The sequence below is a fragment of the Microchirus variegatus genome (assembly GCF_963457635.1).
Source record: "Microchirus variegatus genome assembly, chromosome: 1".
Classification (NCBI taxonomy): domain Eukaryota; kingdom Metazoa; phylum Chordata; class Actinopteri; order Pleuronectiformes; family Soleidae; genus Microchirus; species Microchirus variegatus.
The window spans coordinates 416302-434487 of record NC_139802.1 but is presented as its reverse complement, the minus strand read 5'-3'; the positions used below and the strand labels follow the sequence as shown (position 1 = coordinate 434487).

Below are 18186 nucleotides of genomic sequence, written 5' to 3'. Positions count from 1 at the left end.
CTGTTCACCTGCGGAGTGAAGCTAGCTAACATGTTGTGTTCGGGCTAAGGTAGAACGAGTCAAACATTAAAAGTCACTTTGGTGGTGAAAGTATTCGTTAATTACGCAAACGTTACGCAGTTGTAACTTAACTCAGTGTAAACACAACTTCATTGAACTAGTTTTTTTATTATTATTATTATTGTTCTTTCGTCGCCTTTTATTGCTCAACGACATGCCTCTGAGGACAGGCTCGGCCGGCTTCGGCAGGAGTTTCCCGGAGCGGGGGCTGCTGCTGCTGGTGGTGCTGCTGGTGCTGGGAGGCTGCTTCTTCCCCCACGGAGCTGCCAGCTCTCCGGATGTCAAACACCAGGAAAAGGCAAACAAGCACGGAGAGGCGAACGCGGGACATAACATCACTAAAAAGGCTTTTCCTGTGCTCAGCCTCGACTACACTCACATACAGACGCCCTTTGAAATCTCATTATGGGTTCTGTTGGCTTCTTTAATGAAATTAGGTGAGTATCATGGATGTCATGTCTGTTGTTTTTAATGATGTCTGTCGCCAGTTCAGTTCAGTCCTTTCAGGAAATGCATTTCACTGTAGACTTGAGTTTAGTGGCCTGTGATATACTGCAGGTGTGTGTTTTTGTTGCAGGTGAGTGTGTTTGCAGCCTGTTGCTCAGATGCACAGATAAACAAACAGTCTGCACTTTGAAGACAACACTTTGTGTTACTACTGTATGTCTATTGATCAAACTGCAGATCAGAGATTGTAGAAATCAGAAGTACTCATTCATTGTTGTGCAATACTATTCCACCACCCTGGTGCCACCCTGCATTATTCCCTGTCAGATGTGGGCTTGTGTGGGCCTTTTCCACAGCGCCATTTGGAAAGCAATTCATTAAAACATTAAAAATACATAATTACAAATAAAATAATTTACATGTTGTCTGGTTTTGAGGGATAAGAAAGCATGCAAAGTGTATGTGTAGATCATATACTGTATGTAAAACTGAAATGACAAAAATCTTTAGGAAAAAAACTTGTTTTCCAATTACACTGTAACGTGTTTGGATCTGGAATGATATTTACTTCACAATAAAACAAAGGGTTAAAAATAAATCTATTATTGTAATGAAGCAAATAATTATATATAGCTTATATATATATTTAATGTTGAATGCAATACATTTAATAATGTGACAATTACACCAGGATGCCTTATTATTGCCATTATAAAAATAAAGCTAGCAAATCTATTCAGTATTATATTCTGTGGATATTCTGCCACCTCGCTGTCCCTCAGCCACATAATAGCCACACAGTTATCTATAATCTACCATGATATTAAGTTGTCCATTTGGGGGCTGCAGGCTGTCACTTTGACACCTCTGGGATGAACGTTTAGTTGTTGTTGTTTTTACAGGTGCTACATTTTGATTTGTAATATAATTGTTTGAAGTCGGCTTCACTTCAGTATTCAGTCTGCAACAAAACGTGATGGAGCATAACCATAGGAGACATATTTATGGACCTGTGTGTAAGATTTATTGACATATTATTATGTAATATACAGGGCTAATTATTAGGTAATAAAAAGACAACAGTTTTTTCTAGTGAGGATAAATGAATGAAAATGTAACTTTAAATATTGCATTGAGTTTCTCTTGATAGATAACCCCAGATCTTCTGTTAATTCAGATTCTGATATAAATTTGAAATTGTTGAATCACCTTATGCCCTCCTTGTATTATGCATATCAAGTAAAGATGCCACCAGTATGCTGACATCACTTCAACCTGGACAGCTCAAAGCTTTGTCCGTGTAGATCCTTAATGCTGGTCACACAGATCATTACTCATCAGATGATGATGATGAAGCAACTTGGTGCAGCAGTGTTGATGTTGGGAAGTGACTCTCTGGCACGTTTTCAACATAGAGGAACCTCCTGCTCTGTTGTTGTATGCCTGCTGTGTCAGAGCTTTGTTGTGACGTGGTTGTCTCACAAGTTACCACTTTTTTTTCCGACTTGACTGGCGGTGTTTTCCCAGCTCTGATGAACATTGAAAGACGTCTGTCTGGCTTTTTATTTTTCTCTAGTGCTTCTCTGTCTCCTGTTTCGTCCTCTCTCCACTCCCTTTATTCTTTTCTCTCCTCTCTGCCCCTGTTGTCAATCATTCACTGTGTTCTAATTTCCAGCACTGCATTGTCCTCTTCGTCTTGTTTTTTTCTGAGAGCCAGCAGCTTGTCAGTTGCCTGTGACATCAGTGGACTGATTGAACACCAGTAAGAAGCCAAGGAAGAGGATATTGTTGTTATTTGGCAGAGAGGGACCACCTGGTTTGGATGGGTCACTGTAAGGCAGTGTTTCCAAGCCCTGGTCCTCAGGGAACGCGGCCATGCCATGTTTTAGATGTTGCCCCCTGCTCCAAAAAACACCTAATTGGGATGAAACATTCTTTTTTTAATTTTTATTTATCTATTTACAAAAGTTGAAACATTACGGAGCCCCTGAAGTGACATGAGAAAAATAAATGACGGAAAAAAATGATTAAAAAAATGTAACTCCTCTTAAATCTCTTGAGTTTCCAAAAACTATGAAAAAATAAAATACATTTCAAATTTGTAAAAAAAATCTCGACTTTGAAAATCGAGATTTCAAAAATAATGACTTTTTTTCCATAATTTTGTGGAAAATCGAGATCTCGACTCAATATTTCAAGTTTTTTTTCTTGTCATTTTTTTCCTCATGTCACTTCGAGGGCTCAGTAAAACATTAATTTTTAATTTATTAATTTTTAAAGATAAAAGTTGAAACATTATTGTTATTATTTATTTTTTTAATTGAAGCATTACATTGTTGGGGGGAAACATTCAATATTTTGGAAGAAATGTATATATATAACAAATATAATATATAATATAAAATATATATTTTTTTTAAAATGACAAAAGTTGAAAGTTCTTGACGATGAGCTGACGATTTATTTGAATCATGTGTTTTTTGGAGCAGGGCAACATGTAAAACATGGCAGGGCAGAGTTCCCTTAGGACCAGGGTTGGGAAACATTGCTGTAAGGACACAACATTAGGACATGAAGTGAAAATGATAGATGAGGAGATAACTTGAAGGATTATGAATGTGTATGAAGTAGAGGGGTGGCAGAAAAGAAAAGAAACCACATGGTTTTGTGAGCCGACAGCAGCGTTGGACAGTGGTGACCTTAAGCCTCAGATTATCTCAGAACTGCTGAAATGAACTGTGGGTAATTTGATGTGACTGCTGCACTGTTCAACCATGACTATTTCTCTTGATTTTATCATTAGAGAGGTCACACAGGCTCTACATCATATCCACAGTCCATTTACCTCTAAAGCACCTTCCCTCGTACCCTTTTCTCTGTTTTTTATTGAATGAATTATACCAAGTGTAAAAGCTTTTCATATAATTCAAAAGACAGGGTGTGTGATTTTTATTCTGCCCTGACATGAGTCAGTGTGCAGTAATTGCTAACGTCGTGTAGCACCCTCTATTTTCACTCCTGTGATTAGTCTGCAGACAAGTGTTACACAGAAATAACTTCTTCAACTTATGGCTGAAATGCTGCCGTTGCCATGCGAAGCTTAAGCTGCTTTCAGTTATGCACTGAAGACTGGAGATTGTGCGGTGAGGCTGCATATGTCTGCAGAAGTTGCCTCAGAGATTGTCCCGCCGGCTTTTGAGTATAATCTCTGATTCATTTCTGAGGGAAAATAAAGCAGGAGAAACTGGAGAATCCACAGTGAATGAATGTGTGAGTGTCCTGCTCCCTCCATCCCCTTCACCTGGATCCTCCAGAGATTCTCCTGCGTTTGTCTGCCTAATACAATCTCCTTTACCCGTAGTTACAAACAATGATGAGTTCCCAGTGAGTGTGGCTTACAACCATTCATCATATTATCAAACTACTATCATCTTCAAAGAATGTCACATTGAACTTTTAACTTTTTTTTTATATGCGATGTAGGGTAAATATATCCGCTAGTCATGAATGAGTGGACAGTGGGACACGCCCTTTTGTTAATTGTTGCTTGTTGCAGCGGTCACATCTTTTCATGCTACGTGTCTAACAAGTCTAGTTAGTCTAACCTGCTATTTAGAATCCGTAACTAGTCAAACAGTTTTAAAGAGAAGGTGCGTGTAGGTGCATTACTCAGAGTTGGTGTTATGATTAAACTGTGTACTTTGTTGTTAAAGTGGGAGTTGGACTTTAACCTCAACCTTGATTCTTATGAGTAGCAGTGTAGAAAGGGAGTGAAGATAAACAGACTTAAGGCCACATTATACTTCTCCGACTGCGTAACCACGGAGACGCCTCGAGCCTTCATACTTCTCTGTCGTGGTGACGGATACGCACTGCAATTTCCTGCTTGATCAGTAGGGGTCGCTACGCAAGGTTGTTGTGCTTTTGGCTACAGTGAGCAATGGCGTCCGAGAGAGAAAGACTGTTGTTGTTGAAACAGTGGCCGTTTCTCACTATTCTGTGTCACGGAACGCAGTTTTAAGATAATTTGAGACAAGAAATTAGCCATTTAGAGTCTAAACATGTGCTGTGTGTGTTAAGATATGACGTATTTATAGTTTGGCAGCGACGTTGTCGGCGGTGATCAGCCGAGGACCAATTGCAGCCCTTGATGTCTCCATTGTCCCTTGACAGAGTGACGGACACTTAAATATATATATATACTAAATATATTTAGTGCAGTCGGAGACGACGCAGAGGCTCTCCCACAGGCTAACCGTCGACGCAGAGGGCTCTGGGTAACCTACGTAGAGCACTTTACGCAGGAGTATAAATTGGGCTTTAAAGTAAAATTACTTATTGTTTTGTTGGTTATTCAATTTGTAATGATATATGATATGGGCTTGCGTAAAAGACTATGAATATATGAAATGCTGCATAAGATGGTGGACATTCATAGATAGATTTAGTAAGAAGTAGCTCATAGAGTGGTCATTCATCAATGGTCAACATTAGTGTCATGTGGTTTTACCCTGATACAGTGAAAAACCAGTTATTAGTTGTTTTTCTCATTCTTACAACTGATGCATGATAAAGCTTTTGGACTGTTTTGTTCACGTTGGCCCTTAAAATGATTCTACAATTTTAGTTTTGTTGTCATAGTAGTGTGATTGATTACTCCACAAATATGTCATTTTCTAAAGACTAAAACATCATGATGAAGACAAAAAATGGGGGCACTTACACTACTGTGAAAAAGTCTTGCTATAATGACGATACACTATAATTATTTCTCAATCACTATATTGGAAAGCATTCAGAAAATTTGGGAGCATATATGCAGTTTTTGTATGTTTGACCTTTGCTTACACTTGAACAATAGCACGACCCTGGCTCTCTGAAACCTGGACTGGAACATTTTCTGGTAAAACTGGTGTTTGTCCTACTAGCTGGCTAATAGCTGCTGTGAAAAATGTTACACCAGGTTTATTCAAGAGCGTTATACACACGTCACATTATTTCAATCACAGTGACAATGATCACAGACTTTGACAGACGTAAAAAACAACAAAGCTGGCCTTTGCGTTTGCACAGTACTGAACTTGAATCACCAAATGAATGGTTCCCAATGAGACCTGTCCAGACCATAAAAGGCTTCTTATGTAGTAAAGAACTGGTGATGAATATGTTTAGTAAGTGTCCCATTTTTTTTTTACATTGCAGCCCCAGCTTTTTAAGACTCTCTACATGACTATGATGACGGAGTGCATTTGTTGAAGACATGAGTTGTTTCTGGAGTCATGTTTACCTCGTCTATCATGACTATGGGACAGATTCCAGGTAGTTTATGAGAAACCACACCTAAAGCAAAGTTTAAGTCAAAGCAAATCTATCTCACCTTATCTTCAACACTGAAGCTTTATGACAGAAAAAAATGTCACATGGCCTTTATCTTGGAACGCGTTGCTTAGCATTGAACAAGCTAATTACACATCCAGTCAGTGCATAAGGCATTTGCATCAGTAGCCATTAGCAGTCGTGAAAATTAAGTGGTCCAACAGTTCTGACATTCTGTGCATGAATCAGCATTTGAAGCCGTAATCATCATTTCAGGCACTATGGGCTTTGGGCATGTTAATAATTAACCTGATTCTAGTGGTTATAGTCATTCTTATGTTTGATTTAATAGGGGAACTTTTTGGTATGCCAGTGCCTTGTCTTATCACACCGGTAAAGGTTATATTTTATCAGTGCATACACTGGCGCATACAACAGAAGCATCTATTGTGTTTTACAGTTTCTAAATTCCAGTTTCCTGCAGCAATCCTTGTGTTTTATTCCCACTTTGAAATATCAGACACTGAGACTGAGACATTTCTGTTATTAGCAGCACTATACATGGTGCGTGTATAGTGCTGCTAATAACAGAAATTCAATACCATCATTGAATTTTACTCCATTTAAAGTAGATTTCTAGCAACATCGCAACCATTGCCACGGCTTGGAGTTTTACCCTTGTGTGCTATAGCCTGTGTAAACCAGCAGGTGACATTGGGGATCATACTGAAATACCATATACCAGCTGTATGCCATCATTAATAATTCAAACCAACACTGGTGCTGCACAGGCAACTTGAGGCGCACAATGGTCAGCATCGAACAATCAAACACTGACTTTCACAAACATCTTTTTCATTGCTCTAAATAGATATTTTAACCCTCCTGTAAAAACTAACGTGTCACCAGTGTTGGACATATGTACAGCAGGTTTCTAGGAAAACAATGACATAATTGTATTATGAGTCACCTTTTTTTTTGGCTAAAAGCTTTTGTGTAAATATTTTTTCATGGCCAGGTGACAAATGCACAATTAGTCACCTGGCAACAGGTTGTAGTTCCTGGCTTTGGAAATGCTAATGCAGCCAGTACCAGGCTGCACTGCCACCATGTAAACATGCTCACAAGTCAAAGAGCCCTTCCCCTTAACTGGTTTTCAAGGACCTTGCTGCACAAAGGCTGTCAGCAGGGTGTGAGGCAGTGACATATTGTAGCACCTGTCATTACTGACAAGCAGCCAAGATGTATATTGCATGGCTTGTCGCAAGAGTACACTTCACATTTATCTTGTATATCTCCATATGTCTTGACAACATGAGGCATGTCTTGAGTGGTTCTTCAAAGATCTGGCTGTTTTTTACTAATCTCTTGTAGTGAGACTTTGTACTTGAGAAACACAGAAGTCCATAAAAGAAGCCATGAAAAGGAGACTTGAGAATGTCACCACTTAGGTTTGGACACCCCAGGATTGACTGTGGTCCCAAACATGCTGAGAGCTTTTACATTTCAAATGGTCAGTATTGAAGCTGAAGTGGCTTCGGTTTAAACAGTTTGCACAGTGGTCACTTGTCCGTTCTGATCTCCCATGAATAAAAACAGTCATTAAGAGAGTTATTTCTAGATTCAGTGGTGAATGCACCGTGGCTTGAGGCACCAGAGCAGTAATACGTTCATTGGGCCACTGTTTCAATGTTATTCTGCTTCCACAGGCTTTCTCTCTCTCGGTCGCCATTGCTCACTGTAGCCAAAAGCACAACAACATTGCGTAGCGACCCCTACTGATTGGGTGGGAAATTGCAGTGCGTATCCGTCACCACGACGGAAGTATGAAGGCTCGAGGAGTCTCCATGGTTACACAGTCGGCTAATGCATCACGCAGTCTGAGAAGTATAATGTGGCCTTAACATTTAAATATAAACAAATGTCTGTTAGAATCATACCATTGTCAAACTGGTTCACACCACACTAGTTAAGCCGATCAATTCCATACGGCTCACTCTGTGCTTTGCAGTTCAGTTCAGAGGTGTTAGAATCTTGTGTCACCCAGTGACATTCCCTTGCTGCACACAGGACAGGACAGACTGTGGCAACAGCAACATTAGGCTAGTAAAGAAAGATGGCTGCAAACAGGTTGAAGTATGACATAAAACGTGAAAAAGTGCACATGAAACGTTTCAGAAGTGAATTCTACTGCTCCACTCCCACTCCTGCGCTGCTGCTATACACACAAATGCTCCTTCAGTCAGTCAAATGTTCTGTTTACAAAGACCAAACAGAGGCAGAATAATATCTACAACAGAGAACATTTTCCCACATACACAATTTAGTAATCCAAACATATACATACATTCTTTATCACACAGAAAAGCTCAGCAATGTCACAGGTTCCCTGATGTCTGACCTGCAGAAACGGATGCTCTGTATTAGCAGACCTAATTTCTTTGGAATCCACAACACGTTGTCATTTCTACTCTTTGTTTTTTCCCTGTTGTAACAGGCCAAACAAAAAAATTAAAAATTGTACCGATATGTATTGAACTCTATATTGTTAATAAGAAAATGATCATGGTAATTATTGTGAAGTTCTCACCCAGTCCCTCAGTGTAATCTACTGTGTGCAAACAATTAGTATCTACTGCAGGCGCTCTGTTGAGATGAATTTGGAAGCCTGCAGACTGTAGGCTTGGTTCTTTACTGTGAAGAAAGAGTGTGCTTTGGATAATTGAAGAACAAACTGGAATTCACATCCTGCTTGCTACAAGCTCACTGTGGGGACACATGAGGTTTTGCTTACTTTAAACTTTCACAAAATGTCTTTGTTAACCCAGCTGGTTATTTTAATCTCTGTAGAGATGCGAGTGGTGTGTGGTTTCTAATAAATATCTCTGGAAAGAAAAGAGCACTCTAGATGTGGGGATGTCCGGCCTCTTTGGGATCGTTTAGAATAAAAGCTTTCTAAATCTCTTTCCGTAGAGCTCCATAATTCACCTCCACCCACTTGTTGAGCTTGTTTGCTGAAACATGAACAGGAACAGTGTTGTCTTCATACTGCCTGAGTACAAATGCATGTTCCGCCTCACTCAGATGTCTCAGCTTTTACTAAAGAGAAACTCTAACACAGACGTGTAACGGTGTAATGATAAACTGTAAACATGGGGCCCACGGCTTGTACGCATTGATAATCTCTTTATCTGTACTTTTTGTTTATTACTGACAGAGTGATTGTAAAGGTCTGGTCATTGCACAAGAGACGGTGCTTTGAGCTGATGAGAGAATGTTAATTAGCTGTTCCACTGCTGATTGTGCAAATGTAAGCAAAGCAGAGCAAACCAAAGCTGTTTACCTGCCTGTCCCTCCCCTCTTTGCCCCTGGGGGAGCACACTTTGTGGCTATTGTGCTAAATGGTGTCACTGAACTGCCCGGTGTTGTCCAAAAGAGCTTGATCATTATAGCTGTGCAGTTTGTGCAGGTATTTAAACATGGACTGCTGTGGATGTTTTTACAGTAAGCAGAATTCAAATCCTGCAAACATTTCAATCAGTCTAAAATATAGGCATCACGTTGTGTCAAACTTGTTCTTGTTTCTTATTAAATATGTAAATTCCCGTAGTTTCTATAAAACAGGAAACTATGAAATGCAGTCCGGTGTATTATCCAAACATTTAATAATAAAAAACAGACTTTTTCAGGCCCAATATGTTACAATATAATTAGGGTTTATTTGCAGAAATTGAATGTATTACCCATTAATATGTTTGTTTATAATCACTTTAGAATAAAGTTTTCATTTTAGTTTTTGTAGCCTTGGAATAATTATTTTAGATGTACTAAGGCTTGGGGCATGCTTTGCCTGAATGGACAAACCAAGCTTTAAAACTTACTACACAATAATACATGTTTTCTTACTTGACAATGTATGACCTGATGTTTTACAAATGGAATCATTTATACTTTAAACAAAAACATTGGTATCTAACTAGACAACAGACTTGTATGTGAAGGCCACCATAGTTCCCCGATGCCCTCAGGTTGTTGCAATCGATCATGCATGTTTACAATCTCTCGTCTCTAATTATCGCTAATTCTTTAATGCGTGACCTTTTAAATCTGTTCCTTGACAACTTCTATTGATGCCATGATGATCCATTTGACATCAGACAATACATTTTTAGTCACAATGGAACTATTTCTTGTCCTTTAATTTATCGGAGCACCTCGTTATTTTTCCACTCACAGTATTTATACTATTTGTGTGAGGAGAGATTCAGTAGCAGACCTTTTCACAGAGGCCCTGAATGTAACATTGATGGATGAATGGTGAGAGGAAGGCAGCTATGGCCCACTCTTGTTGCAGTGAACTTGAAATAGCTTTCTACTAAACTTGTCCAAAGCCCTTTTTTAGTGTTCCATCAAATATGTGCTGTGGCTGGTCTCAACAGTAATGCTTTTTGTAGGTTTTTTTGGCACTGATCCTGATAGAATGAGGCTGCACATTTGATCTCCAAGACAAATGGAATGCCTTTTTTACTCAATCCTGCATGACAATAACAATGTTTTGTTACATTGTTACGTAGCCAATCAACAGCATTGTTAGGTATTAGTACAAGTGTGCTGACTGGTTCACTCATTGTGTTCACACTGAGTGCAATGATCTATTATTAACCAAAGACAATAGTCTGGCCTGACCTTTAGGAATAATAGGATTAAGATGTGGCGTATGCTGATTCTAGTCACATGATGTAGACATGTACACATTAATCAAATAATGTTTTTTTTTGCAACAGTAGACATGATGTGGGTGTGAGCCATAATCAAACTAAGTTCTGTGACATGTACACAGGAGTATGAATGAAATATTCTTGTCAAATCATTATTGAAATCATGTGCTATTCAGAATAATAATCTGAACCTTGTAAACAGACACTGGGTTTTCCTTATTAGTAGGGTTTTGTTTTTTTTAAAACCAGTTTGTGTTGTTTGTGTACAGTTTATTTTGTAACGTCTGGAAGAAAATGGCAGCTAGCCTAAGCTTTCATTTATGCAAGTTATTTTTTGTACAGTAAATATGTTTTTATTTGTTTTGAATGCATAAATATTAACTTTTGTCTTAAGTTTGCCTTTGTGTGATCACATTATCACATTATCATATACAAACTGTATTGTTTTGATGCCATAATTTGCCTTAACACACTATGCATTGTATACATTTTTGAATCGAGAATCGTATGAATTGAATTGGTTGAATCGAGAATCTATTTTGAATCGAATCGTGACCCTAAGAATCGTAATCGAAACGAATCCTGAGCCACCCAAAGATTCACATCCCTATTTATAAGGTGTTGAATTTTAATACCAAATCACAAGTCATAATGTGTTGATATTCAAAAGTATCTGAGAAATAAGGTACTTTTGAAAAAGTAGTTGTAATAGTTCAGCCCTATAAAATATAGTCCGTCACTGTTAGCAGGAGCTACTTCTATCACAGATGGTTATTCCAGTGGCATTATTATTCACAGTGCTCCCAGCTTGTATTTCACCATGATATACAATTTTCTGTTATCTACCCCCCGTTAGATTGTTTAGCCTGCATGTGAGCATATAGCCTTACCTGGCTCATATTTCTTTTGTGTTTGTGTGTCAGTCTGTGCCAGCTGGGAAATAACATGCCACTGTGCAGCATGTGTGTCTAGTAAATATAACCAGAGGATGACTTTGATGTCTTCACTCCTCTTTGTTAACAATTTAAGCCAAGGCTGCAGTTGTCTTGTCCATCACCTCAGTGTGTACGACGACTTAAGCCCAATTTATACTCCTGCGTAAAGTGCTCTACGTAGGTTACGCAGAGCCTCTGCGTCGTCTCCGGCTGCACAAAATATTTTTTCCGTCACTCCGTCAAGGGATAACGGAGACGGCAAGGGCTGTGATTGGTCCTCAGGACAGGCCGAGCTAACGCTGCTCTGTGCCGGCTCACAGTGAGCACCGAGTGTCCACAGAGGCGGAGCTGATCACTACCGACGACGTTGCTGCCAAACTATAAATACATCATATCTTAACACACACAGCACATGTGTAGACTCTAAATGGTCAATTTCTCGCCTCAAATTATCTTAAAACTGCGTTCAGTGACACAGAAAAGTGAGAAACGGCCACTCTTATTCTGCTGCAACAACAACAGTCTTTCTCTCTCAGACGCCATTGCTCACTGTAGCCAAAAGCACAACGACCTTGCGTAGCGACCCCTACTGATCGGGGGCGGTAAACTGCAGTGCGTATCCGTCACCACGACGGAGAAGTATGAAGGCTTGAGGGGTCTCCGTGGTTACGCAGTCTGAGAAATATAATGCAGCCTTTAGTTTGTGATTTCATGTGACACTAAGCAGCAGCACAAGTTGATGGTGTTTCACTGTCCTCTTTCATCTGTGTGATCCAGGCCTTTTGTAGCCAAAAAAAACCAACAGGCTTTCAAAACATCATTTGTCAGACAGTAGATGTCTGAGCTTGTATAGGCATTGTCATTAGCAGTCCCTCGAAAGAGCTGCTTGAGTTGTGCGATGTGTGACCTGTGCAGCCTCTGGTTATGGCAGATAATTGAAAAGGGTTGTTTCAATTACGTGGAACTGCTCTGAAATTGAATTATTTCATAAACGAGGAGACACATGGAAGCTGACAGATTTCCATATTGCTTTCAGCTTCACTCACTTGCTCAATGTGCGCTCACGATGGTGTATTTGAAGTGCAGCTTTTTATTTGTTCTATTGTCAGGTGAGGCCTATCAGCAGTAAAGCCATAATATTAACATACAGTTAAGACTGCTTGTCTCAGTCTTTCCCTGGCTTATAGCTTCAGGACAGAAGGAACTTGGTCCAGGTTCAACAAAGACACATGATGTTTTTGTGTGGTTGTTAAAGAAGGTGTTGTTTACACACAATACAAACATCACAAATCTCTATTTACCATAATTCTGACTAGATTATAATAGATTTTTGGTAATATTTATCAACATTTCCACAAATCTTCTCAGTATAACCAATCAGAGGGTAGTTTGATGAGAGAGGGTGCTCCAATCTGTCTTATGCTAAGTAACTGCTCGTACGTGTCCCCTGGGTGGAAAGGTCGGACAATAAATAAGTGCCATCAAACCTGTGTCAATATGGGTGGATCCCTCTTAGAGATGGAGAGATTGCCTCAGGTCTTCAGTTCCCTATGCAGTGTGTCCATCAGCCTTTGCTTATCTGGTGGGAGAGGCTCACAGAGAGCTAAACCCTGGAGATTAGATATGATATGAAGATAACACATGACAATGTTGAATATTGCTATAATGATACGATATATGAGATAAAAGAAAAACAGATAATACACAGTGTAGTACACACTTAATGTATTTTCACTTTGGGTTTCCAAAGACCTTGACTCACACAGATCAGTGCCGCAGGTGCACCCTTGGGAAATTGCAGTGGAAATAATACACAACTCCTTATATGGACATCCTGGGGTGTGTGTTTATAGGTCATATCTTCAGGGTTTAAAAAATAAATTTGATCATCTTCTTATGTGTTGTTGAGTCAAATATTAATTTGACTATATATATATATATATATATATATACATATAGTATTTCCAAATTTCACAAATTCAATTTGATTAAAAAATTTCTTATTTAGAGAGAATCTACATTCTTATCGCGTCTGTATATGTTTTAACATCGTAATGGACAAAAGCAGCCTAAATGCTCTTTGTTCTAACTTACAGTACTAAAAACACCCTTTTAAACTCTGCTTTCTACAGCTTTACAGCTTTAAACCTTTTCATTTCATTCATTTAACACTGCTGTGTATATCTGTGAGGCTGTGTAGCATCTAAATTGGTGGAACTGGGTGGTGCTAACACTCAGTGAACTGTAGTATATCACAGCTCATTACTCCTGTACTGTTCTGAGCTGCATGTTGCTTTCACTGTGTTGTGATATCACAGTGAGAAAACAGATGGGAGAAATGTGTGTTATCTGACACACACACACTTAGTCAGACACATGAATACCTACAATAACTGTTCAGATCTGAGCAGTACATTCTACTATGACTTCATTCATTCATTCATTGCCATTGTATGTGAAGTTTCTTTTCTATCTCTTTTGCCAGGGTTCCACCTGATTCCTCGTCTGTCCGGCATCGTGCCAGAAAGCTGCCTGTTGATTGTTGTGGGTCTGCTGGTCGGGGGTCTCATCAAACTGGCTGGAGAGGATGTCCCACCAGTGCTGGACTCAAGATTGTTCTTCCAGTGCCTACTGCCCCCCATCATCCTGGATGCTGGCTACTTCCTGCCCATCCGCCCTTTCATGGAGAACTTGGGCACGATCCTGATGTTTGCTGTTGTTGGAACTTTGTGGAACGCCTTCTTCATCGGGGGCCTGCTGTACGCCGTATGTCAGATACAGCCGGACAACCCCTCCAACCTCCACCAGCTGGAGCTCCTGCCTTGCCTGCTCTTTGCCTCCATCATCTCAGCTGTGGATCCTGTTGCCGTGCTAGCAGTGTTTGAGGAGATCCATATCAATGAACTGTTGCACATCCTGGTGTTTGGCGAATCGCTGCTAAACGATGCCGTCACTGTGGTGAGTGACTAGAACAAAAGCAGGACCTTTTGTGGTTGCTTGACCTCAGAAGTTCCTTCGTCATTGTTGCAGTCTAGTTAGGTGCCTATTTAAAGCATCATCATCTCATTAAACCAGAACATCTACTGGGTATTTTCTTCAGATCAGGTTCTTCTGAATTGAGTTCTGATTCTTTACCTTATAGTTTCTACTAATCAGTTCAGTGTTGTTCAGCTTGCCACAGTATGGCAATGGGGCTTAGACTTGAGCCAAATTTAACTCCTGCGTAAAGTGCTCTACGTAGGTTACGCAGAGCCCTCTGCGTGGACGGTTAGCCTGTCGCAGAGCCTCTGCATCGTCTCCGTGTCCGTCACTCCGTCAAGGGACAACGGAGATGGCAAGAGCTGCGATTGGTCCTCAGGACAGGCCGAGATAACACTGCTCTGTGCCGGCCACAGAGCGCACCAAGCGTCCACAGAGGGCGGAGCTGATCACCGCCGACAACGTCGCTGCCAAACTATAGATACGTCATATCTTAACACACACAGCACATGTTTAGACTCTAAATGGACAAATTTCTCGCCTCAAATTATCTTAAAACTGCGTTCCGTGACACAGAAAAGTGAGAAACGGCCACTGTTTCAACAACAACAGTCTTTCTCTCTCTCGAACGCCATTGCTCACTGTAGCCAGAAGCACAACAACCTTGCGTAGCGACCCCTACTGATCGGGCGGGAAATTGCAGTGCGTATCCGTCACCACGACGCAGAAGTAAGAAGGCTCGAGGCGTCTCCGTGGTTACGCAGTCGGAGAAGTATAATGTGGCCTTTACAGTATGCTGCAAACGTACAGTATGTGATCCAACGCTTACTGTGAGGTGACGGGTTAGTCACCTCACAGTAAGCCCCTCAGCTCACTGCACCAGCAGCTGTTGACTTGTTCCATTACAGCCACATCTATAAAGCAGTTACTGACAATGCTGTCATTGTAGCTGTCACCAATGTCCCTTTTAACTTTTAATGAGTTGTGTTTTTGACAGTGGCACAAAAACATTTGTAAGTGGGGGACGTGTGCCATAAATCATTCCCAGTATATCCTCTTCATGCTCATTGTTTCCAGGTCATATGTTCAGCTACAAGTTTAACTTCAGTGTATTCTTACACAGGCTGGATGCCACTCATCACTGGCAGTTTAAACTGCAGCCTCTGCTCAAAGCCATAGCTCATCAAGCTTAGGAGCGCTTGTCTGGCATTACGAGTTGGCGTAATAAATTCAATAGTAAAATACTTATTTAATTGCATGGCACAGAACTCACAGGTGTGTTGCTGTATTATCAATTTGGCACCGGCAAAATGTGCCGGTTCAATAGGTTAACTTTAATAGCCTTTACTTTGAATCCTATATTTAAAATAAGTATTTCACAGCAACACTAAGCAATGCAATACAAATGTCACTTGGCTTCTTCAGCTTCTTTCACACATGCACAGAAGTACAGACATTTCCCTGGAATAGTCCTTGGGCGCTCTGCTCTATGTGACAAAACACATTTCTGTTAACGTCCCTCTGGGAATTTTGTGTGAAAACACAGCATGAACAGCTCTGGATAATCCAAAACAAGAGAACGGACAGGTCTCCTCTATGCTCAAGCCAGGCACCACTCCCCACCTGGATGTCCCTGACCATGTTACCCAGTCCTGAAACATCTACTGTAGATTTATGATCCACCGTGTGACATCACTGTGTGGCTGTTTTAGTTTACATTCCTCTTAGCCAGGTAATCATTAGTGCATATTTTTAGTCTTGAGAACATCTTAATCATGTGCATAGTGAATTCCCTCTTCTGTTCCTCTCTCTTTCAGGTGCTGTACCACCTTTTTGAGGAATATTCAGGTGTTGGCACAGTAACAGTGCTGGACTGCGTCCTTGGAATCATCTCGTTCCTAGTAGTCGCTGTGGGTGGCGTTCTAGTCGGAGCGATCTATGGCATCCTGGCAGCCTTCACCTCACGCTTCACCTCCCACACGAGGGTCATCGAGCCACTTTTTGTCTTTGTGTACAGCTACATGGCTTACCTGTCAGCTGAGATGTTCCACCTCTCCGGCATCATGGCGTAAGTTAAAGAAAGGCCACAGATGATGACTGTGTAATCAGTCAACACGCTACAGCCCCTCTAGCCATATCTTGTGGCCGGTGGTAATCAGATCCGAAATACTTTATGAATCTCTAGGGGAATTTGGGTTTTGTTACAGCTACTCCAACTAAGAATAGAAAAATAACAGAGATTCACAAAACTACAGTCTACTATAAAAATAGGAATGTTAAGAGTGTGTATACTCCTATCGCAGCCTAAACAAAACCTGATGGGTGCTGGGCCCAGTTCAGAAATATTTGAAGTTTTTATTTCACATCTATCTGTGTATTGACTGTCATTTACAGTGCATGTATCAAGCAGTAACCATGGAAACAGCTGCTCACTGGGGACACGGTAACAACAAGAACTCTGGGCAGCGTACAGCTTAGTAATTGCATTGTGTTTACTTCAGTTCAAGCAGAAAAATACGTCCTGTGACATGCTCTAAATGAGCATTCCTCCCTTTATCCATCATTGAGCCGACACCTTCGATATAAAGGAAAGGACTCCTATGATTGATCCTGTATAAGCGTCAACACGCTGCTGTTAAAAGCATGTTTAAACCTGCCTTTATACCACGCTATCGTGCACGTACATGATGACAGGTTAATGAATGAGAGCAATTGTGTTTATACAGTATATCTGTACCTTAATACAGTGTTTCCCAACCCTGGTCCTCAGGGAACGTGGCCATGCCATGTTTTAGATGTTGCCCTGCGCCTGCTCCAAAAAAAACACCTGATTCAGATTAAACATTCATTTAGATTTTTCTTTTTTTAACAAAAGTTGAAACATTACATTACATTTTTTAATTTTATTTTCCTTTTTTAAAGACAAAATTAGAAAAATCTAATGTTTTTGAAAAAAAAAAGAAGACAAAAGTTAACAACATTTTTTTGGAAAAAAGAATGACAAATGTTGAAATATAACATTTGAAAACATGTCACTGCTGTGTTCCCTGAGGATCAGGGTTGGGAAACACTGCCTTAATATGTTTCTTTAAGTCTCCACTACATACTGTGCATACTGTACGAGTCTGGAAAGACCCAAACAGAAACGACAACTTGCCTGCTGGCAAAGGTGTGTGAAGGTTCTTCAGGGGTTAGCTGGAGGCACTGGACTTGTAGTAAATGGTATTTTAACCCCTGAAGAAAAACGAGGTGTATGACTGTGAGGTGTATAACTGCAAGTGCTGTAAGTGATAAGATGTCATGTATATATACAGCCTTGCCACCACAGGAAAAATCCATTTAGGCTTCTCCTCTGTGACAGTAAGTCAGCCGCATATTACACTGAGTAGAACCAGGGTTGAAATGAATTAATCTCATCTAATGCCATCTAAACCGAGCTTAAATTTACTGTCCTCTCCACATTCTCTGAAGTGCCATATCTCATCACCTCCTCTAGTATCATATCAATCACTTCTCTGTTTAAGGTGCTTTGAGTTATAGACGTTGGAGACAGAAGGTGATAATAAACTGACAGTCTACCCTCGTGTGTCAAGGCCACTGAAGTCTCTTCTGCTCTATGTGGTTGTTGCATTGCAGCTCACAAGAAACACTTTGAATATGAAGGAAAAAGTGAACCTACTGGTTTTGGACACTTTTATAATCCCTCCAAAACCCTCAGGGCCAAACCAATA

The 18186-nt window shown here is 40.3% G+C and overlaps 1 protein-coding gene across 1 annotated transcript in view; it reads left to right on the top strand.

The window, feature by feature from the left end:
* Positions 1–214: 214 nt before the first annotated feature.
* Positions 215–18186, top strand: part of slc9a1a (solute carrier family 9 member A1a) — a gene marked incomplete at both ends in the record, with an annotated part of 34075 nt that continues 16103 nt past the window's right edge. The window contains 3 exons of the mRNA XM_083888757.1: positions 215–497; positions 13962–14434; positions 16273–16523. Coding sequence (XP_083744883.1) covers positions 215–497; positions 13962–14434; positions 16273–16523 — 1007 coding nt within the window. The remainder of the gene's footprint in view (positions 498–13961; positions 14435–16272; positions 16524–18186) is intronic.